The sequence below is a fragment of the Felis catus genome, chromosome E2 (genome assembly GCF_018350175.1).
Source record: "Felis catus isolate Fca126 chromosome E2, F.catus_Fca126_mat1.0, whole genome shotgun sequence".
Lineage (NCBI taxonomy): Eukaryota > Metazoa > Chordata > Mammalia > Carnivora > Felidae > Felis > Felis catus.
Window position 1 is genome coordinate 34,340,186 of NC_058382.1, and position 21,675 is coordinate 34,361,860.

Consider the following 21,675-nt stretch of genomic DNA (forward strand, 5'->3'; position numbering starts at 1 on the left):
CCAGCTCCGTTCCTTGGCAACGTCCTGAGGAATCCAGCGGCTGCACGCTGGCTCCCTTCCTTTCCCCTCCCACCGACTGCCTGCGGGGGCTGGAGGCGGAGGCAGAGGCAGCAAGCCCCATTATAAAAAGCGATAGAGCTCAGGCGGCGAGGGCACGGCGCTGAGCTCAGACACCCAGACACCGGCCCTGCCCGGACCCCCGCCCGGACCCCCGCCCGCCCTCGGCCATGGCTTCACCACCTCTCTCGTGGCTGCTCCGCTTGGCCGCCCTCTGCCATCTGACTGCGCTTCTAGCCGGTGAGTGTGGGGGAGACTGCAGCCCCACTCGTGCCCTTCAGGCCTGACATGGGGTGGGGGGCAGACCCCGCCTGGGTAAGGTCCATAGCAGCTCCTTCCAAAGGGTGTGGTACAGGGGGCTGGGCTCCTCCCTGACCCCAGATTCAGGGCTGTCCCTCCCGCTAGAAAGATTTCCAGGCTCGGAGACTGTGCCCGCCTGGCCCAGTGAGCAAGGTAGCTACCGCTCCGGCAGTGACGAGAGGTGGTGTGGACCGCACAAGGGCGCCAGGCACAAAGGGGGTCTTAGGAGGGAGGGGGGCAGGGAAGCCTGAGGAAGTTCCTGCCGGGTGTCTGGGTGGGGGGCCCCTGGCTGACAGCGGGCTGGGTCTCTCCCCCCGGGGTTAATGTGTAACTGGCAGCCCCGATTCCTGAGTCGCAGCCGTGGCCGCGGCCCAGGCCATGGTTAGGATTTTCTCCTGCCCTGGTTTTGAGTAGGGGGCCCAGGAACCGTGGAGACCAAGGTAATTGCAGATCAGGGACTGGGCTTGTTGCTGTTGCTCTGCTCTGTAGTCCCTCTGCCCGTATCTTGACCATGATAGCATCCTCCTCCTCCAAGCATAGCTTAGAAAATGCTTTCACCTCCAAATACTTGCTTTCCGGAGCGTAGGACGAGGTAGGGCATGAGGTATGCATCCCACTGACACGATGAAGATGGAGACCCAGGGAGGTCTGAGCCAGACCATCTGGCAGGTTGAGGCTCAGAGAGGCTAGGAGCCTGCCTTGGGACACACAGCAAGTCTGAGGGAATGAGAGCCGTCTCAAGCTGCCAGGACACCTCCATGGAGCAAACTGCCTTTCGAGTCCTTCTATGTGGGGGAAACCAAGAGCAGACCAGGGAGCAGGTGGTGGTGATGGGGGGCATGAGAGGCCAAGTGCTGCTGGCTTCCTGGGCTTGAACCCTAAAGCCAGAGGTGTTTGGAGGCAGTGAGCACTAGAAGACAGGGAATCAGATGAAAGTTGCTTTGCCATGGCCGTGACCCCAAGTGGGGTCTCGCCTTCTTTGGTCCCAGCGACTACACCCTCGAATATAGCTATTGCCTCCTGTGCGGTGAGGCCCAAAGCCTAGGAAGGCATTTTGGAAGCGGGAGGAGCACGGGTGCTGGAGTGAAGGGTTCGTATGGTAAGATAAAGAGGGATCCCAGGTCGGGGTTGGGGGGGACCCTGGACACTCTGTTTATTTCTGCCCTGATCTTGGTCACTGACTTTGCCGGAAGATACACTAATTCAACCCTTCTGAGCCTCAATTTCACTTCTTCCTCCTGGTATTGGGCTAGACTCACCTTGGAGGTCTTCACCCACACTGACGTTTGTGGCTCTGAGAGACCCCCTGGGAGGCCCCACAGGACGAAGGAGTGTATGGCGTGGTCCAGAAGCCAGAGACACCCCAGGGGGTGCTGGGAGCTTTGTGGCTGCAGCTCTGGCTGGTGCGGGGGGGCAGGTGCGTCAGTCCCCAAATGTGGGTTTGCGGGGCTGTGGCAGGAGGGAGGCTCCTCTGCTTTATATAACAAACCTGCAGATACAAGTCAGAGCAGAGAATTTTCTCCCCGAGCACTGACGCATTCACTCCTACTCAAACCCTGACAAGAAAGAGGGGGGAAAAAAAACCTGTTTTAAGCTGCCGTAGTCTGTCCCCCGATTAGCTGTGGAGGTGGATGGGGAAGGCACGGGAAGATAAATTCAGACTGTCAGATCCAGGCCCCGGTTGAATTTAAATAAAAATTCCTCTGTTTCTTCGTTGGTTCAAATTGCATGTGCCACAGAGTGCTTTCTTGTGAATTTTGTTCATTCATTGAACAAATATTCGTTGGGCATCGACTGGGTGCCAGCCACCGTTGTAGGTGCTGGGGCCACATCAGCGAATAAAACGGCCAAAGATCCCAGTCCTCAGAGTGCTGAACACTCACCGGAGAAGACAGATGATACAAAAAAATAAATCAGTAAACCATTTGGTCTGTTAGAAAGAAAAACATGCTGTGATTTATTCACATTAAAAAAATTTTTTTAATGTTTATTTATTGTGAGAGAGAGCGAGTGGGGGAGGGGGAGAGAGAGAGAGGGAGAGAGAGAGAGAATTCTTTTGCACTGCCAGAGCAGAGCCCTACGTGGGGCTCAAACTCAAGACCCATAAGATCATGACCTGAGTTGAAATCGAGTGGACGCTTAACCGACTGAGCCACTCAGGTGCCCCAACAAGCTGTGATTTAAAAAAACATGGAGGGGGGTTGCGGGGGGCGGGGAGGAGGTGTTGAAATTTTAAGTAGGGGTCAGGAGGGACTCCCGGAGAAGTAGTCATCCAGGGAGGTGAGGGAAGATCTTCATGGGTATCTCTTTCAGGCAGTGGTTCTCAATGGGTGATTTGGCACCCCCCCCCCCAGGGGCATTTGGCAATTTCTGAAGACATTTTTGTCATTACAAATGTCCCCAAATTTCTGGTTGGGGGATGCTCAGAAATCTAGTGGGTAGAGGGCAGGGATGATGCTGAATATCTTACAGTGCACAAGACAGTTCCCACAACAAAGAATTATCTGGTCCAAAATGTCAATGGTGTTGCTGTTGAGTAAACCCCCGGTCCAGATATTTAAAAATCTTCATTCTCATAACCACCCTGTGAAGCAGATATTACCACACCCATTTTACAGGTAAGGGTCCTGAGGCTCAGACAGCCTAAGTGCCTTGTCCAGGACACACACCTGAGCAACGGCTCAAGCCCTGTCTCTATCGCCTCACCCAGAGACCCACAACATTCTTGTCTCCTCCTGCCCATAAGCCTCTTAGCAGTCCTTGAGGTCCAGCCTACAGGATACCTCCTCCAAGAAGCCTCCCTTGATTACTTGCAGTGGGAAGTGGTCTCTCCCTCATGCAAATCTCAGCACATTTAGGGTATATTCTGGAACATGGTGTTTCCACCTGGTGTTTAAGGCTGTTTAGAACGGGGGGAGGTCCAGAGGTTGGGAGGAAAACAAGATCTGCCACTAAGCAGCTGTGTGGCCTCGGGCAAGTCATTTAACCTCCCTGATTATCAGCTTCGGAGTCAATTAAATTGAGGTAACAATACTCCCTTTGCAGGGGTGCTGGGAATCAATAAGAGCAGATGTGCCTGTGCTAAGCACAGGGTCCAGTACAGAGTAGAATAAGTCATGATACTTTGTGGGCATGTCTTGGCTGCCCTTCAGGCTAAGACTTCCTGAGGACAGAGACAGGCCTTCAACTCACTGTGCCTCACAATACCCAGCACGGGGCCTGGCAAGAGGGAAAATCAGCATTTGACTGAGAAAACACCACGAGCTAATAGTGTGGGGTTGAGGCACTCTCTCTAAGCTCAGCACCAGCACCAATGGGAGGAAGGAAGGGCTCAGGGTTAAGAACAAGAGGGCCCAGGTCTTTGTAGATGCTCAAAAGTAATTCAGTAAGTGTTGGCTGAATCAGGAAACGGATGGATAGATGGATGGATGGATGGATGGATGGATGGATGGACGGATGGACAGATGGGGAGGTAGGCGGAGGGGTAAGTAAACTGAGACATTATTTCATTCAATTACTATTTTTTGAATGTCTACTTTGTGCTGGGAAGCACTGTGACACCAAGACTGGCAAGGTCCCTGCCTTCTCAAAACTCATATGACAGTAAATGGCTGGCTGGTTGGAAGCATTATCTCCAATGACAGGAAAGAAAATTTCAGTTCCGAGAAGAAAAGCCTGCTTAGGTTAGTTATACAACCCTTCCCCAGGAACAGAACCTGGCCAGGGGCATTTGGGCACTGTGGCAGAAGGTGGGGACTTTGGGGACAGGCTGACTTTGTGGCTCATTAAAGCCCCAGGAGTAAGCAGTGGCCTGCCCCATCCTGGGACATAGAGTCGAGGACACAGACTCACAAAACCTAGCATATCCCTCCTGCCCACTGGCAGCCTCCCCGTGGCTCTAGGTCACCTGAGGGCACTGTTCCAGGGGTTTTTCAGAGAAAGGCACCTACCAGACCAATCCAGGGGATTGCCTTCCCAGCTCTGTTCAACAGGGTCTATGGAGTATGCAGCCGAGTCATTCCAAAGGCAGGTGATAAGGCAGCGAAGTCGCTTTCACATCCTGGTTCCTCAGAGAGAAAGGGCAGCCTGTGGCTGAGGGACCGGCCACTGGAGTGCTTCCTGCCCACCTCAGGAGCTGCTAGTGCCGCCCCTTGATGGCCCAGGCTAGCGCAGCCCTGCAGATCCTGAACCACCCTTCCACAGTTGGGGTGGGCTGAGGCTACGGGGGAGCGATGGGAGAGGAGGTGGCACATTCTAGAAGGGGTGCATGTGCGTGTGCTTGCACCTGTACTTGGGAAGGCAGAGCCTGTTTGCACATCCATGTCCGTGTAAATACTTGTGCATGAGTAAGGATCAGCTGGGTCCTCCCTGGTTCTGCTGGGCTCTCATTCAGCTCTCCGGACTCCACTGCCCTGGAAGTCCTGGCCTCTAGAATTTTGCAAAACCCTCTGGGGTCTTGCTTCTGCTGCATATGACTTTGACCCAGCTCCGAAACTCAGGCTCTTCCTTATTTTTTACATACCCTTCTTGAGAAGACACCAAGCAGAATAAATGTTGCTGGTGATTTTAGGGCAAGGAGGAAGGAAGAAAGGAAAAGCCATGCAAACAGCTTTTCAAATGTTTACATAAAATATTTGAGCTCTCAACTCTCTGTTGAGTCACCCTCACCCTGTCCTGGGGTTTCTCTCTGGCTACATGCCATCAGTAGGCCATTAACCATCCCACTGTGCCCCCACCCCACGCACAGCCCCCACCTTCCACCCCTTCTCCTTATTCCTGCTCCCCTGTCTTGCCCAGGGGGCTCCAAATGGCCCCTCGGTTCCCCTTAGCAACTACTCCCACACTCCTCTTGGGTCTTAATGGCAGAACAAAGGATCCCCTACCCCCTACTCAGCAGACCCAGCTCCCAGCTTCCTTAGAAGGTGGTTGTACTTGCACATTTAAAATTTTTTATCTATTACACGTGCCTGATCATATGTATGCCTTTATGTGTTTTTTTGGGGGGGTATGTGTGTGCATTCTGTTTGTTGGTGTATGTGTGTACGTGTGTGTATGTGTCATAGGGTGGGCACATGAGATGTGGTGGAGAGAGGTCTGGGTGTATCTCAGAGGTCATGGAAATCCACGAATATGAATCAGCCTGTGAGGGAGGAGTGGGGTGTGTATGCAGGGGGTGGAGGGTCGGGGGGTTGATAGTTGAGCTGGTGACTTACTGGGGGAAAGCGGGGGGGGGGGGTGCGCAGACCCATGGGCCCAGAAGAGATCAGAGCCTGGCCTCACAGGAGAGCCTGTCCCATCACTTGCTGGCTGTGTGACCTCAGGCAGGTCCCTGTCACTCTCCGATTTGTCTCCCCTTCTGTATACTGACCAACGACAGTGACTTAATTTCATTTAAAAAAATTTTTATAGCTTTTAAAAAAGTTTTTATTTATTTATTTTGAAAGAGAGAGAGCATGTGGGGGAGGGGCAGAGAAAGAGAGAGAGAGAGAGAGAGAGAGAGAGAGAGAGAGAGAGAGAATCCCAAGCAGGCTCCACACCATTAGTGCAGAGCCAGATGTGGGGCTTAAATTCATGAACCATGAGATCATGACCTGAGCCAAAACCAAGAGATGCTTACCAATTGAGCCACCCAGGCACCCTAGCTGGCAACTTGATTTTTATTTATTTATTTTTTAACATTTATTTTTGAGAGACAGAGCACGAGTGGGGGAGAGGCAGAGAGAGAGGGAGACATAGAATCCAAAGCAGGCTCCAGGCTCTGAGCTGTCAGCACAGAGCCTAACGCGGGCCCTGAGCTCGGGGACCGCAAGATCATGACCCGGGCCAAAGTCGGCCATCCAACCGACTGAGCCGCCCAGGCACTCGGCAACTTGATTTTTATTTTTTTATTTTTATTTATTTCAAAAAATTTTTTTTAATGTTTATTTATTTTTGAGACAGAGAGAGACAGAGCATGAGCAGGGGAGGGGCAGAGAGAGAAGGAGACACAGAATCTGAAACAGGCTCCAGGCTCCGAGCCGTCAGCACAGAGCCCATCGTGGGGCTTGAACTCACGAACTGTGAGATCATGACCTGAGCCAAAGTCAAACGCTTAACTGACTGAGCCACCCAGGCGCCCCGCAACTTGATTTTTAAAATGAACCTTACTACGTGCCAGGCACTAAGAGCTTCATAAGTGAGACTACATCTTCATTAATTTATATAACATCCCTATGAGGTAGATACTATCACTGTCCCTATTGCACAGGTAGGGAAACTGAGGCATAGAGAGGTTTGGCCGGGGATGGGGGACTGAGGTCAAGGGCCTTGAAGACCAGGGTGTGCAGGGCATCGGCTGTGTCCTGGGACTGGGAAGCCAGATGCCCTTGGACAGTCCTGCTGACTGGGGGGCCTCTGTGGGCTCAGGACAGCACCTCGGTGTGAAGAAATGCAACGTCACCTGCAGCAAGATGACCTCGGAGATCCCTGTGGCTTTACTAGTCCACTACCAACGAAATCAAGAATCCTGCGGCAAGCATGCCATCATGTAGGTACTCGGGCTCTCGGCCTCTACTAATCCCTGTCCACATTCTTCCTCCTCAACCTGGGCTCCCGCCAAGGGCCTCAGCAAATGCTCTTCCTGCTCCTGGCTCCCTGACTCCTCGATGACCTTGATATCTGTGTCCCAAGATAAAAGTGGGGAGCGGCTTCCTGAAAGGCCTTTGGTCTGGAGCAGTCACCAAGGGGTGGTATGTTTTAGGCAGCCCTTGAACCTGCTGGGCAGGTAAAGCACTGTGGTCTCAAGGGCAGGCTCCAGACTCCAACAGATGTGGTGCAAATCCTGGCTTCACCACTGACAGGTTGCGTGGCCCTGCTCACACTCCCTACCCTCTGGGCTTTAGTTTCCTTATCTATAAAACGGGGTAGTTGGGAGGATGAGAGGCGATCGTGTAAATAAGCAGCTTGGCAGGGTGCCCAAAAGCCACCGATGGGAAAGGCAGAGATTATTATCTGCACTTGACAGATGAGGAAACAGGATTCCAGTGAGATTTGGGACAGGGGCCAATCTGAACCAGCCCCCCCATTGGCCCCCCGCCCATCCCGACCGTCGGGACCCTTGGCTGTCTTGGCCGCTTGCTCTCCTGGGGTCCCTCTTGGGTCCTGCCCAGTCACCCAGCCCCAAGACCTTTCCACAGACCGACCTTTGGGCCTGGCGTCAGGAAATGGCCAGCAGGCTCTCAACGTCTAGGCTCAGCTAAAGGAAGTCGTGTCCTTCACTCCACTGACTGCACAGTTACCACGAGGGGCTGCTGCCTGACCTCTCTGCTCACCTGCCAGGGCTTGCTTCCCCCGGACTCCCCCACAAATTTGCTTCTGTTTTCTAGGTAAAGGGGAAGTAGGCAGCCCCAGGGAGGGGACTGTGGCACCAGGCAGCACCTCGCCTGTGGGGGCCTGCAGGCTTATGCTTGCTTCCTGCACTTCTCTGGTTTCCCAGCGTGCCGGAGCCACGCACGTTCGCGTTACCTCTCTGAGCCTCGGTTTTCTCATCTGTAAAATGGGGATGGGCGTGGTAGCCACCTCTCAGGATGGGTGTGAGGTTGAAACAGGCAAAATGCCTGCTAGCACGGTGGCATGGAGCGTGAGCCCCAGGCAGCTCTGAGCTGTGTGCTCGGCAGTTAGCCAGCCAGAAGAAGCTCAAGATTTGGATGGCCCTCGGGGTCCCGACGGGACCACCATATATGTGGCTGTAGCTCACTAAATATGTTTTCAGCCTGAGGATGCACACTAAGAGAGGAGGTAGAGGTCTGGAGGGCAGCCTGTAACTGAGGGAGAGGAGGAAGAGGACATTTAAATCAGCTCCTTCCAGAGAGAGGAGGCCTTACTTACCCAGAGCTCACCAGTCACACACCTGACGGCAGGGAACAGCTGTGGACGCCCCCCCCCCCCCCCCCCAGTCAGAAGACTCACAGCCCAGAGTCCCCTGCCTTAATGGTAACGATATTCTTATTAACAGTGGTCCTCTGAGTCTCCCACTCTGAGCCAGGTGCTTTATATCATTTTCTTTTCTTTTTTCTTTCTTTTTTTTTTTTTTTTTTTTACAATAACACAAAAGTGGGGTGGCCAACTTGTCCCAGTTTTCTGGGACTTTCACAGAGAAGTTCCAGATCTTGAGGACCCCCCCCCTCTGTCCCAGCTTTTCCGGGGAGGTTGGTCACCCCGCAGAAGGTAGGTATGCTATCTCTATTTCTCAGGCGAGGACAGGGAAACCCCAGAACTCAAGCTGCCCAAGCTAATCAGCTCACAGCTCACAGCTCACAGCTCACAGCTAATAAGTGTTGGGGGCAGGATTTCCGGCCGGGTCTGCTCACCTGCAGAGCATTTGCACGATGCCTCTACTCCACATGGCATCTGGGCATCACCAGGCCCCTGTCTTCCTTCCTTGTAGCTTGAGGACCAAACAGAACAAAATCTTCTGTGCTGATCCAAAGGAGAAATGGGTCCAGAAAGCCATGGAACATCTAGAGCGCCAGACTGCTCTGCCGGTGCAAAATGGCGGCACGTTCGAGAAGCAAATTGGCGTGGGTGAACCCAGGACCACCCTGGCCGCCAGGGGAATGGACAAGTCTACGGTCACAGAGCCCAAAGCTACCCGGGAAAGCAGTGGCCAGGAGGCGCAGAGGGCCTTGGGGACTTCCCCAGAGCTGTCGACAGGAGTGGCTGATTCCTGGGGGACCAGGTTCCCCTCCACTTCAAAGGCTCCAGATGGAGGGCCTCCAGCTGGGTCCCAGAGGACTGAGCTTTTCAACGCCGCTGCCCTCACCACCCCGGCGTCCTGGCAGAGCTCTGCCTACAAACCTGGGTCGGGCCTCTGGGCTGAGGGAAAGGCCTCTGAGGCCCTCCCCACCCAGGCCCCCGCCACCCAGGCCCCCGCCACCAAGGCCCCCCCCACCCAGGCCTCCTCCACCCAGACCCCCTCCACCCAGGCCCCCCCCACCCAGGCCCCCTCTACCCAGACCCTCCTTACCCAGGCCCCCTCCACCCAGACCCTCCCTACCCAGGCCCCCTCTACCCAGGTCCCCACCATTTTACACACAGCCTCAGAGGACCAACCTGTGTGGATCTCTGGCCCCATGCCAGAGAACTCTCTAGGGCCCGTGGAGATGGGTCCCATTTCAGCTCACACGGATGCTCTCAGAGGGTCTGACAGCATGCCCCGTCTCTCCATGGTCCCTGTCTCCTCAGAAAGTGTTCCCAGCAGAGAGCCAGTGGCCTCAGGCAGCTGGACCCCTAAGGCTGAGGAGCCCGTCCATGCCACTGTGGACCCCCAGCGGCTGGAAGTCCTCATCACTCCTGTCCCTGACTCCCAGGCGGCCACCCGGAGGCAGGCAGTAGGGCTGTTGGCCTTCCTCGGCCTCCTCTTCTGCCTGGGGGTGGCCATGTTCGCCTACCAAAGCCTCCAGGGCTGCCCCCGCAAGATGGCAGGAGACATGGTGGACGGGCTTCGCTATGTCCCCCGGAGCTGCGGCAGTAACTCGTACGTCCTGGTGCCCGTGTGAGCTGCCCACCTGCCTGCGTCCAGTTGTTCAACTCAGACAGCTGCCTGGGGTCCCCCATCCTTATATCCACCCTCCCCCAAGGCCTGACCTGAGCTGGGATGATCAGAGCAAGGACGCAGGATCTTTCGCAAGGAACTGCTCCCAGCTCCCGGGCACGCCCCAGGAGGCCGCTCCTCACCTTTGTTGACCTACCCGGGACGGGAGTGGTGGCCTTTGCAACTCACTCCCGTGTCCCCAAGTCAGGAAACTTCTGCTGCTGGCTGGTTAGAGGTTCCCTTTGACACAGTCCCAGACCCAGTAAACAATTATTTATTGAACAGATGCCCGGCCCCTCTGGTTCCCATGCCCACACGTTACCACGGTCATCCCATCTCACGAATGAGCCTCAGGCCAGGCCCCTCCTGCCCCACTCCCTCAGACCTCATCGTGTCTCTTGGTCCCGCTGCAGTCGCCAGTCACCCCGGCTACCTGCGGTGCTATCTCCCCCATCCCCTGTACAGAGCCCACACCCAGCCGGGGACCCGTCTTCTCTTGCATGAGGCTAGTGTGGCGTTTCCTGGGACTGCCCCCAGGAAGGCTCTGCCCTCGGTTAGGCATTGTGGGAAGGGGAGACCAAGTGACCTGGTGGCTTTGATTTGTGTTTCTTCTCAGTCGATGCTGTGCAGAGGAGGGACGTTGACTTTGAGGGTGAGAGCTGGGGTTCTAGTCCCGGGCCCATCACCAACCCAGCAAGGCATCCGTACCTCTGGTTTTCCATCTGGGGAAGGAAAGAGTCATGGCAAATGTGTGACAGTAACCTGCCCTGACGGGCCTCACTCACTGGTCCAGAGACCCCCCTTTTCCCAGACCCTGGGTGTAGCCACACAACAGAACACCTCAGCCGGTCTTCACCCACCGGGGAGCCCGGCACGCTGCTGGGCTCTGAGACTGGGAGCGGTGCCGAGAGAGAGATCTGATAGCTCAGGTCCTGCTCTGTGGGAGGGAGTCAGCTCTGTGCGCCCCCTGAGGGGACCGGGCTGGCCTACGTGAGGGGCAGGCCCCTGCCTGGCTTTGAGAACAGCCCTCCCAGGGTCACCAGGCTTGCAGGGACACCCGGACAAGCCCAAGTGATGTGTGACAGGCTGAGGAGGAGTGGAAGCCTGCGGGCTCCCCGGGGGGGCTGAGGCACTCAGGAAAAGGAAGGGGGAGGCTGCAGGGGGCAGCCGCTGGCCTGTGTGAGGGACTTGGGCCCTGCGTTTGCCGTTTCTGCAGCCTGGAGTCCTCTTCTGCCTCTCTCACTCCCTAACAACACTGCTGTCCTCCGGTCCGGGTCTTCCCTCACCCTCCAGCCCACCGCAGGCAGGGCCAGGATTGCAAGGACATTTTCCATGGGATCAGAGTCCACCGCTGAAACCTGAGGTTCCGTGTTTACCTCTGAAAGACTCCGTCCTGTGGGGAGGGAAGCTGTGGGCACCAAGTCAGGGGTTCCCTTTTTGGGTGCTGAGGACTCAGGCAGGCCTGACAGGGCCTGCGGGCCTCACCCCTCAGAGTCCCCAGGGGCAGCTCTCCCCCTCCCTCTGTCCCTGACGGTGACCCTTGCCCCCCACCTGGGGAGCCTCCCATGGGCCAGGCTTCCCCCAGGTGTGGGTGACACTCTACTTGGCAGATAGATGCTCAGAGGAGGCAGACACAGCTCTGGCCCACAGAGAGGGGCCCTCCTGCACCGCCTGCTGCACATGACCTGGGATGTTGGGGCCTGGCTCTAGTGGGGGGCACTCTGATGGCTTGGAGGGCGGACAGCAGGTCTAAATGCACTTTTTTGGGCTCCTCCAGGTTTGGAGAGCCCTCAAGGAGTGGAGCGCCCATGATGGGGCTCCCTACTTTTGTGAGGAGACAGCTGGGAGCGGCTAGTTCCCCTTCCACAGACTTGATTAGTCCCCCTCCCCCCAAGCAGGACATGGGCAAGGACAATTTGGGGGGGGGGACTTTGGAAGGAGTTGGTTGATGCTTTGCTTTTCCAACCCTATCACCAGTGTCTGTGCCATTTTGTATTTTCCTAATAAAATTGAAAAGTCTTGTGAATCGAATAAAGTAACTTGCTCTAGGGCAGGCTCAGCAACCAGACCTCAGGAGCGAAGGCATAAAGGAGGGGCCTGGGATCTCTGGGTCCAGCCCGCCTGGGGTGGAGGAGGAGTCCTTTACAGTCAGCAGGAGAAGCAGCACTAGGGATAGGGGTGAGGAGGGTTGAGTCCCTGGCCTGGCTTTGTTCTGCTCCGCTGTGTGACTTTGGGCAGTGCCTTCACCTCTCTGGGCCTGTTAAACATCAGGCCTGAGACTTCTCCTAGTGGCTCCCTTCCCTGGCAGGAATCAGAATCTCTTATGAAGCCACTCCTGTGCTTCCCCGTGCCTACTAAACCTCCATCTCCAGGGCCTTAGTAGCACCATTAGTGATCGGTCATCCATGGGAGCACAGTGGGCCACATTTTCTTCTTGGCTACTTTGACTCATTGCTGGTCCAGATAAAGATCAAAAAGAGATTACTTCCCAAAGGACTTGGGTGTTCACAGACAGGACCCAAACACAAACCTCCTGGTGGCCCCTAAGCTGTCCAATGTCCCAGGGTGGCATCATAAGAGCTGCTATGTACAGTTGTGTAGATTGGGAACTGCACAAGTTTCTACAGATCAAGTCCAGCCTATCATTACACAATATTTCACGGATCCTGAGATGCACATTTTTTTTGCATTGTGACATCTTTGGAATTGGGATTTGTCCTCCAATCCATGGCTTGTCATAGTTTAATTGACAGGTCTTTTTTTTGTTTGTTTATTAGTAGTTTACTAAATATCAGAGTGCCCTACAGCCAATGGCATTTTAGATTAGATATCTACACGGTGTTTTTAAAAATTAGAGGCAGTATGCAAAAATCAGGAAATTACACACACAAACCTATTCTTCTGTGTTCTGTCGGGTGACTCAGAAGGTCGGGCCCTACCATGACATCAGTGGGTCAGGCCCCAGCAGCAGCTTCCTCTTGAGAAGGGGCAGGCCAGGGTGAGACCCCCCAGTTCTCTAGCATCCCCTAACTGCTTAGTGCTCTTGGAGCTTGTGACCATGTCAAGTACCGTTTTTCATCACCCTTCTCTTGTTTATCTTAGAGCAAGGATATTTTTGTCCAAACCCAAGTCTGCACCGAAAGTGGGACAAGGTCATGATGGGCACATGACTTTTCTTATACCCTGCTGCCTTCCTCCTTCATTTTACTACCTGCCAAACCCCACAGACACGTGGGTTTGAGGGTCCTGTGTGAATCTGAGGTTGCTGCCTCTGTGCAAGCTGCCCATCCTAGTACGTCCCTTAGCAGCGAGCCACAGCTCTGCCCGAGCCCCCTCAAACTCATTTCCTCCTGCTTTTGCCCATTCCACACCCAAGGAGGAGCTCAGAGGCAAGGTCACAAGCCTCCAGCCTCTCGAACCCCATCATTTCGGCAACATGGAACATGACCAGAGGCTTTGCAATTTGTTTTGTTTTTTAATCACATTGTGAGGTAAGGTTTAAACTCCTCTTGCTCCAGAAGAGGATGGAGACTGGGAGAGACCTGAATTCTGGCTCAGTCCAGAGCGGTTCGGGGATCCTGGAGCGTTCGGTTTTCTTTCACTTAGAGGGCTACACTTCACACGTGGTGCCCAAATTCACTCAGAGTTGGAAGGAGACTCAGAGGCCTCTCAAATCTCTGACAGGGCTGTGGGGTCTCTGAGACGTCATCAGATAATAAAAACCACTGTTTGTTTAGTGTTTACCCGTGCCAGGCAGTGTGCTAAGTTCTTTGCATACAATGTGCCCATCTTGCAGTTGAGGAAAGGAAGGCTCTCCAAGCCCAAGGTTAAGTGGCAGAGATGGGGGTCTGACCTGCAGTCTTTCTCCAGGACTTGAATGTTAGTCTTTGTTTCTGGAAGTATGAGCCATCGATTCTTTTTATTTTTTTAACATTAAAAAAATGTTTATTTATTTAGCAAGAGTCAGTGGGGGAGGGACAGAGAGAGAGAAGGTGAGAGAGCATCCCAAGCAGGTTCCACGGCTGTCAGCGCAGAGCCGGGCGTGGGTCTCCAACTCATTAACAGTGAGATCATGACCCGAGCTGAAATCAAGAGTTGGACTCTTAACTGACTGAGCTACCCAGGCGTCCCTGAACCACGGATTCTTAAAAGTACAGACACCAGGCCCCCACTTCAGAGCCACTGGATCCAGACTCCAGGGATGAAAGCACCTTTAAGCTGCTGTCCTTACCCCTTCCTCTCCTGCCTGCCCCCCTCCGCCCTACACTGCCCTCCAAGTTAGAGATTTGGCACCTAGCCCAAGTTTTGGAGACCCCCCCCCTTCCCTGCCCCCATCCCTTTCCAAGGCCCGCCCACTCCATCCCCCACCGAGGCTTGCAGGGTCCTGTGGGCAGTAGCCACTAAGAGCCTTCCCACTCTCTGCCCTTTGCCGTTAGTCCCTTCCCTCCCCTGTGTCCTCTGTACATTCCCCAAATGGGTGAGGCCAGGCAGAAAAATAAAGAAATGAATGGCTGGGAATTTCCAGGGTGAGGCTGAATAGGCTCCTGGGAGCTGTGCGTGCGTGTGTGTGTGTGTGTGTGTGTGTGTGTGTGTGTGTCTATGTGTACCCATGCCCTGTTGTCCTACGTGTACAAGAGCTCAGGAGACCACCTGTGTCCCATTCACTTCTGCTCAGTCATGTGCTTTCCCGGACAAAGAATGTTTCAGCCGCTGGGATTTAAGAAAAGATCTGGTGCCAGGCTAGCTTTCTTAAACTGACTGCAAACTTCCGTGGTTGGACCCATGAGAGATCTCCTTGATCTCACCACATTGGTGGAAGCGATGCCCCTCTCTTAAATTCAAGGAATCTCTTGCCCGCAAAGGACAGGACAGAATTATTTGTAATGAGCAGCTTTTTTTTTTTTAAACCAATACAGGAGCAGAATACAGCATGGAGATTTCTGGGTACATAACTTTGGGCAAGTTGCTTAACCTCTCTGGGTCTCAGTTTTCTCCATTGCACATAGTGAGCTCTCGGGTAATAGAACCTATGATCATGCAACGGATGTTTCCAAAGGGTTTGAAACATCCTAGTTCTATTCACTTTGGTTACTGGATACCCAAACAAGACTGTGGAATCCTAAGTATTAAGAAAGTCAGCCTTCTTGGTTTTCAGCTAAAGCAGGGTAAAGAAATGTCACGGTGCCATTATGCAGCTGTTCAAGTTGATGTAACTTTTCTTCTATACATTGCTTTTGAAACTGACAAGGTCAAAACTCATGAACCCCAACTAAATTGATACCAGAGGAGCAAGAGGCCTGAATCTCAGACTTAAAAAGAGAAGTTTGTTAGTTTCAAGTCCTGGGAGACTGCAATAGTCAGTCTCCTTGCCTATTTCTGGCTTGCTACCCCTTGGGCATGTGGGAGGGCTGCTCTTCCCACCCCCTTGGGGTTTAGGGGGGCCAAAGGAGCAGTTTGGGCCAGTGAACTAGGGGGTGGAAGTAACGTATATCACAAGATTCACATATTGAATTTCTGATGAGAGACCCTTAAGAACTTTCAGTCCTCTGGCTCAGCACCTGGCAACATTCCAGAAAATGATCGCTTCATTACCTTGGGTCTCAGAGCGATGATGGCTCCAGAGTCTCCAGCCCCAGAAAAAACCCCCACTGATCTCTGCAGAAGAAACAAACCTTTCTGACTTTGAGCCAGGGAAAAGTTATTGCAACATAACCTAGCTCATCCAGATGGGTACAGCAATGAAGAAAAAGAAGTATGTTATAGGGATGATTTGTCAATAATCTCACGATGGTGTTAAAGGCTTGAAACATTCATTTCAGGGGAATAAATAGGCTTTCTGCTATCTAGGTCTCTACTCTTCCTTTGCTTTCTTTGCAGATGGGGTGGTCAACAGTATCCTGCCAGCTGTCTGGATTTGTCTGGAATTCTCACTAAGTGGAGCTGGGAGGAAGGGTTTTGTAGTTTCCCTGAGATATGTTGATGCTTGGGAGTTCTAATGGCTCAGATGTGCTGGTGATCATGTCAGCAGACAAGGAAGTAGATGGAGATAGCACTAACATTACTGAGTACCAGCTGTTTGCCAGATGATCTGGATCAGCCAGTCTTTCATGGACCTCCTAAGGCCAAAAGCCCAACCAGGGTAACCCCGGGCCTGTTGGCATAGGACTCGGGCTCTTTTGCACAGTCCTAAGGGCCAAGGCCATGATTGATGTCTTTTGTCTTCCTGGAGGATTTCAGTTGGCACACTGACTCCAGCCCCGTCTCTTTTGCTGCTCTTCCCTCCATCTTGCTTACCCCGCCACCAACAACACCTTTGGCCACACATTTTTTTATATCCCTAGGTCACACTTCTCTCTCGCGCCTCTGAGCCATTGTACTGGCTATTCCCTCTGCTTGGAATAACATCCCCCTTCACTGTTCCTCTGGCAACTCTTACTCATCCTTTGGTTTCAGCTTAGATGTCGCTTCCTCCAGGAGGCCTTCTCTGACTTCTTAGCTTCACGAAGCTTCCCTGCTACGGGTCCTCACTGTGCCTGCACCCATAGTAACCCTCACATGACCTGGCTGTGCCTTCTTGTTTCACTGAGCTTCTGTAAGAGCCATGAGGCCGAACGTCTGTGTGTCTTGCTCCCTTTTGTGCCCCAGTGACCGACCACAGGTCTTGGAAGAAGTGAAAGAGGGGAAGGGCCAGCCCCCACCACCATCCGCGTTCCAGTGGCGCTTTCTGACCTGCTGCTGGTACCACATGCCTTTCTGATTTATGGAAACCCACCCAGCCATGTGGGGAGCTGCATTTCAAGGCACTTCCTGGCAAAAAACCAAAATCTAATTGCCTCAAAGAGATGTCAGAGACTGAGAGGGGCCATCTGTGAAGGTGTGTCCAAGTCACTCTTGAACCCCTGTGACCCTCCACCATCACATCTTGGTCAAGAAATTGCTCCCCGGGCCCAGCCAGGACAACCAGGAGGCCTGAACTGGGTCAAGGCCCTGACTGTCTCCCAAATTCTCCAGAGGAGCGAGCAGGGAAGGGTGGAGTCTAGCAGCCTTGGGATCTCCGGAGTCTGAGAGTGGGAGCGTCTGCCCCCCTGGACATCTTCCTGGGTCCCCCCTTCTCCTCCCCACCCCCTGCTTCTCATCTGTACCTGTGCAGCCTGTTTTCCAGTTTTTATGTGTGGTCATGAGCATCATCAGATTGATGGAATTGGAGTCCCGTGCACATGAGCGCTGAGATGCCAGGTAGACAGCCTAGGGTCCCCAAGGTGTCAGGGGCAGAAGCAGTGGGTCCCTGCAGGGAAGCAAGGGCAGAGGAGGAGTCATTCAATTATTTCCAGAGATGGATAAGACACTAGCCTTCCCCTTGTGGGGTTCACTGTCCCACTCACACACCGCTGTGAGCCTTTGAAGGAACTTTCTCATATAGTCCCTGCCCCAGCTCTAACATGGGTCCTACTAATATGAGCCCCATTTTCTAGATGGAAGTGCCAAGGCACAGAGAGAGTGAGGAATTTACCCAAAGTCACATAGCTAGTAAGTGACTAGGCCAGCAGGCAGTCCCTCTCTAGCGACCCCACTTAAAAAAAAAAAAAAAAAAAGCAAATTGTGGTCTGGTACATTGTATGGAATTGCATAACTGGTGAAAAAGAAATAAATACACTGGTTCCTGTCAACACACATGACTCTCAGGTTCAATACTGCAAGATGTGAAAGGACAGATACTATATGGTAATATTAATATAAAGCTTAAAAAACTGTATCAACAATGCCATACATTGTTTAAGGACACACAGGCATGTGTTAGGAAAATGAAGAAATGCTTGGGACTAATGGACGCCCAGTTCAGTTTCTGCTAGTCTGTAGAGGGAAAGAATAGGAGAGGCACAAAGGGCCTCAGTGATGGTAATATTTATCTCTGAACCCAGTGGTGGGGACCTGTGGGTGCCCCAGCCAGAGCCTCTCCCCTTCAGCTGCTTTTATTTCTGACAGTCTGGAGCCCCTGTGGGGGCAGGAGGGAGCTGCCCCTGGGACTTGCCTGAGGCCAACACCTTTGCTGGGCTTCAGTCCCTTCCCTGCCTCCATCCCCCCTGCTCTTCCCCACCTCCCCTGGGAGCACAACCTTAATGAACCCAACCTCAGACAATGGACACAGCCAATCACCATGCTCCCCAGCCTGCAGCCCACATTGGGGTCTGGAATGAGGAGTTGCTGACTGGGGGAGGAGAGCGAAAAGGACTTCAAGCAGTAGAATGGGAAACCAACGGGAAAGACAGCTCCCTAAGAAGGCCTATACATTGAACGTGACACCAATAAGAACACCAAATTATTTTTGGAGCTAGGTTAGACAGTTTCGTTTCATTGAGGGAAAAAGAAGCAACGAGTCCTGAGAGCTGTAAGAAGCCCAGGCAAAGCAGGAAGAAGGGAGGACCCTATGTTAAGCCAAGTGGGATTGAGGAGAGAGCTTCTGTCTGTGGAAGGGCAAGTCACAGCCTGTTCTGGCCCGGCCCAGAGGGCTGCTGAAGTGCCTGCTTCTCTCTAGAAAGAGAACAGGACCTCATTCTCTTCTAGAGGCACATGCTTTCCAGGTCTGGACTTTGCTCAGAAGTGGCCACACCCTTCCACACCCTCAGCTCCCCCTGGATGAGCCAGGATCCAGGTAGGACTGTGCCATGTATCACATGGCCAAATGCTGCTGGTCTTTCCCCTGCTGGCTTATTTGCAGTGGCTGAGATTGGACAGGAAGGCAGGGAGATCCTTCACCTTTCAAAGGGGCCAGATCCACCAAGATCCATAGAAAAGGTGCCTTCCAGAATGTGTGTTCTTCCCGGAGGCTGGGCTCTTGGCGCTGACCCTGGTGCTGAACAAACCTTCCTTGAGAGCAGAGAGGGTCCCATTTAGTGGGAAAGATCCCCCCCTCCCCCTCCCCAGGCAGCCTGCCAGGTTCAGAGAAGGCTGCAGCAGGCCTCTAGCTTCTACAGGAAGGGTCCATCATTGCACCCTGAGGGGTGAGCCTTGAATTGGTCACTTGGCTGCACAGCCCTGGATTGTGCCAGTGCTGTCTGGAGACCAAAGCTTTGCCTGTGAGATAACTTGGAACCAGGGACAAAGTTTCCCTGGAAAGAGAGGGTTGGACTCGAGCAGTGAATGAAAGTAATTGATTTACAGGGCTGAGGGAGGAGCCCAGATGGAGAGCTGAGGCCCAGGCACAAGAGAGATTGAGACAAGTCCACAGTAAGAGCAAGACTCCATTGAGAAGTGTTTATGTACTTGGCTTTGGGAATAATAGCAGCCATTTATCCATTCACTGGATTCAACAAGTATGTATTGAGGGCCTACCACGTGCCGTGGGATATACTTCACTGCATAAAAGAGAAAGAGCTTCTGTCCTATGGTACTTACATTCCAGTGGGGATGTCAGGGGGAGACAGGCAACAAACAGCAGGTGTAACGAGTAAGTCAATGGTGTAGTGATTGGGGGTGGTAAGTGCTGGAGAGGGAAGGAAGAGAAAGAAAGAAAGAAAGAAAGAAAGAAAGAAAGAAAGAAAGAAAGAAAGAAAGAGGAAAAGGAAAGAAAGGAAAAGCAAGCAAGCAAGCAGAGAAAGAGGTGGGGTAGGTTGCAATTTTAAATAGGGTAGGCCTCATTGAAAGGTGACATTTAAACAAAGATTGAAGGAGGTGAAGGAGTGAGTCATGCATGCATGTGGGGAAGAATATTCTAGGCTGAAAGAACAGTGGAAGTATCCTAAGGAGGGAGAGTGTCGGGCACGTTTGGAACATGAAGGCGGCCAGCGAGGCCAGAGCGCGGAAAGCAAGGTGGGGCCTCGTGGCTGCTGTAGGCTCTTTGGCTTTCCTCTGAGTGTAGGGGAGAGCCTGGGGGATGGTCTGAGCAGAGGAGATTCACATTCCTGTGACTACTGTGCTGAGAATAGAGCATAGCAGGCAAGGGTGGAGGCAGGGACACCGCCAGGAGCCAGTGTAGGGATCCAGGGGAGGGATGGTGGGCTCCGGATGAATTCTGAAGGCAGAGCCAGGAGATCGGCTGACAGATGGGAAGTAGGGGGTGAGAGGGAAGAGGCGTCAGGATGGTGCGCAGGATTCTGGTCCAAGTAACGGGAAGGCAGGGGCTGGCAGGGAACAGGGGGGAGCACGTGTGGGGGTGGATGGGAATTGGGAATTCGGCTTTGGACTTGATGGGTCTGAGATGCCTGTTCAACACGCTCAGTAGGCAGCTGACATACAAGCCTGGAGTTTGCAAGAGGAATTTGGGAGTCTCTGGCATATAGATGATATTTAAAGTCAGGAACAGGTACTATTTGCCAGATACAGGCACTAAGGCAGTCGATAAGCACCAAAACCTTCTAATGTACTTACTATCATTATTTTCATCTTGCAGATGTGGAAACTGAGGCTCAGAGAGAAGTGACTTGCTCCAAGTCTCACAGTTCCTTGATGGCAGAGCTGATTCAAACCTGGGGTACCTGACCAAGGGTCTTTTCTCCTAGCCCCTCACTTCCACAGGGACGCCCTTGTTTAATATTTTATGGCATGTCATATATGAAAAGTGGATACAATTTGGTTCAGGGCGCTGGGTAATCCAGTAAAGAGGAGGACATAGCAAACCGAGTCACACGGTGTGAGGGCACACACCGAATCTGTGGGAATCCCTGAGGTAAGACTGATCAGGAGGGATGGCGGGGCGTACAGACTGACCTGAAGACTTTTGAGGGACAGGGAACAGGGAGCCATTGGTGGTTCTTGAGGGCTATAAGCTATATGTAGCAAGAGCAACTCTTGAAAAAGACCCCTCAGACATGGGCATACAGGAGGACCAGAGAGGAGGAAATAGGTCTGGAAGTTGTCGACACTGCCCAGGTGTGAAGGATTCAGGTTGAGCCAGTGAGAACGAGGAGAGAGTGAGGAAGCTGAGCACCACCAGACATGGCTGGCAGAATCAGTGCTTGATGCGGCGTAGGGGCTGAAGGTGAGAAATGAGTCAAGGGCAAAATTACAGACCAGTGGGGCAGATGGGAGGTGGGGAATGACGCCAGCCTGAACAAAAAAAAAAAAAAAAAGGGGAAGCTGGTCAAGAGGAACTTGGTCCCGCCTTTCTTGTTCTTGGGCTGAGTGAACCACAGAGGGACAGATTTTTTTTGGGGGGGGGACCCCACAGACTAGACTGGCCAGGCTACAAGGTAGAGAGAGCTAAGGTATCTGACAGCAGGCAAGAGGAGGCTAGAGGATGGGGTGGGGTGCAGTGGGTGTCTTTGATCAGAACTGGTTGGGGCTGGGAGAGTTAGGAAACATCCATCTCAAGGTCAAAGGCCTGAGTTAATGACATCAAGGAGGGAGAGAGGTTGCTTGAGACAAAAAGCCCAGGACGGAGCCCCAGGCACGCTTCATGCTTCTAGCCTTGTGTACCCTCGGACCAGTTTCTTAACCACGGTGGTTGGTCCCTAATTTCCTCATCTGTGAAATGTAGATAATATACTTCTTACCTCCTAGGGTTGTTGTGAGAACAAAATAAACTAATAGATGTAATTGCTGAGAAACCTGTCCAGCCTGTGGTGAAAGCTCAGAGATGCGACTGAGAAGAGGAGCCCAAAGAGAGTGCAGGGAAGAACCCTAGCCCGAATCCCAATGGAGAGGACTGTCACAAAGGGAAATGGTTCCCAGTGATGACAAGGAGATCCATCGAACCAGCTGGAGACAAGGAAGGTTACATAAATCACCTCAGTTAATTTTCCTAGCAATAT

The 21,675-nt window shown here is 53.0% G+C and overlaps 1 protein-coding gene and 1 long non-coding RNA gene across 3 annotated transcripts; one reads left to right on the top strand and one right to left on the bottom strand.

Moving 5' to 3' along the window:
- The first annotated feature begins 94 nt into the window (after positions 1 to 94).
- CX3CL1 (C-X3-C motif chemokine ligand 1) lies at positions 95 to 11,954 on the top strand. 2 transcript variants are annotated; one of them, XM_023245001.2, is made up of 3 exons: positions 95 to 297; positions 6,763 to 6,883; positions 8,783 to 11,954. In XM_023245001.2, exons 1-3 carry the CDS (start codon positions 228 to 230, stop codon positions 9,891 to 9,893), a joined length of 1,302 nt encoding a protein of 433 aa, XP_023100769.2. In that variant the 5' UTR covers positions 95 to 227; the 3' UTR covers positions 9,894 to 11,954. The 2 variants fall into 2 exon arrangements, with proteins under 2 accessions (XP_023100769.2, XP_023100770.2); XM_023245002.2 differs by lacking the exon at positions 6,763 to 6,883 and having other exon boundaries at positions 140 to 297.
- A 1,980-nt stretch (positions 11,955 to 13,934) lies between these two features.
- LOC123382253 lies at positions 13,935 to 17,635 on the bottom strand. Its single transcript, XR_006590347.1, has 2 exons — positions 17,071 to 17,635; positions 13,935 to 14,010 (listed from the first exon to the last, which is right to left on the bottom strand). It is a non-coding gene; the product is annotated as an uncharacterized LOC123382253 (long non-coding RNA).
- Positions 17,636 to 21,675: the final 4,040 nt, after the last annotated feature.

Coding starts and splice junctions, on each gene's coding strand:
- CX3CL1 (XM_023245001.2), top strand. CDS start 228: ATGGCTTCACCACCTCTCTCGTGGCTGCTCCGCTTGGCCGCCCTCTGC. Junction 298..6,762: donor TCTGACTGCGCTTCTAGCCG/GTGAGTGTGGGG, acceptor CTGTGGGCTCAG/GACAGCACCTCGGTGTGAAG. Junction 6,884..8,782: donor TGCGGCAAGCATGCCATCAT/GTAGGTACTCGG, acceptor CCTTCCTTGTAG/CTTGAGGACCAAACAGAACA.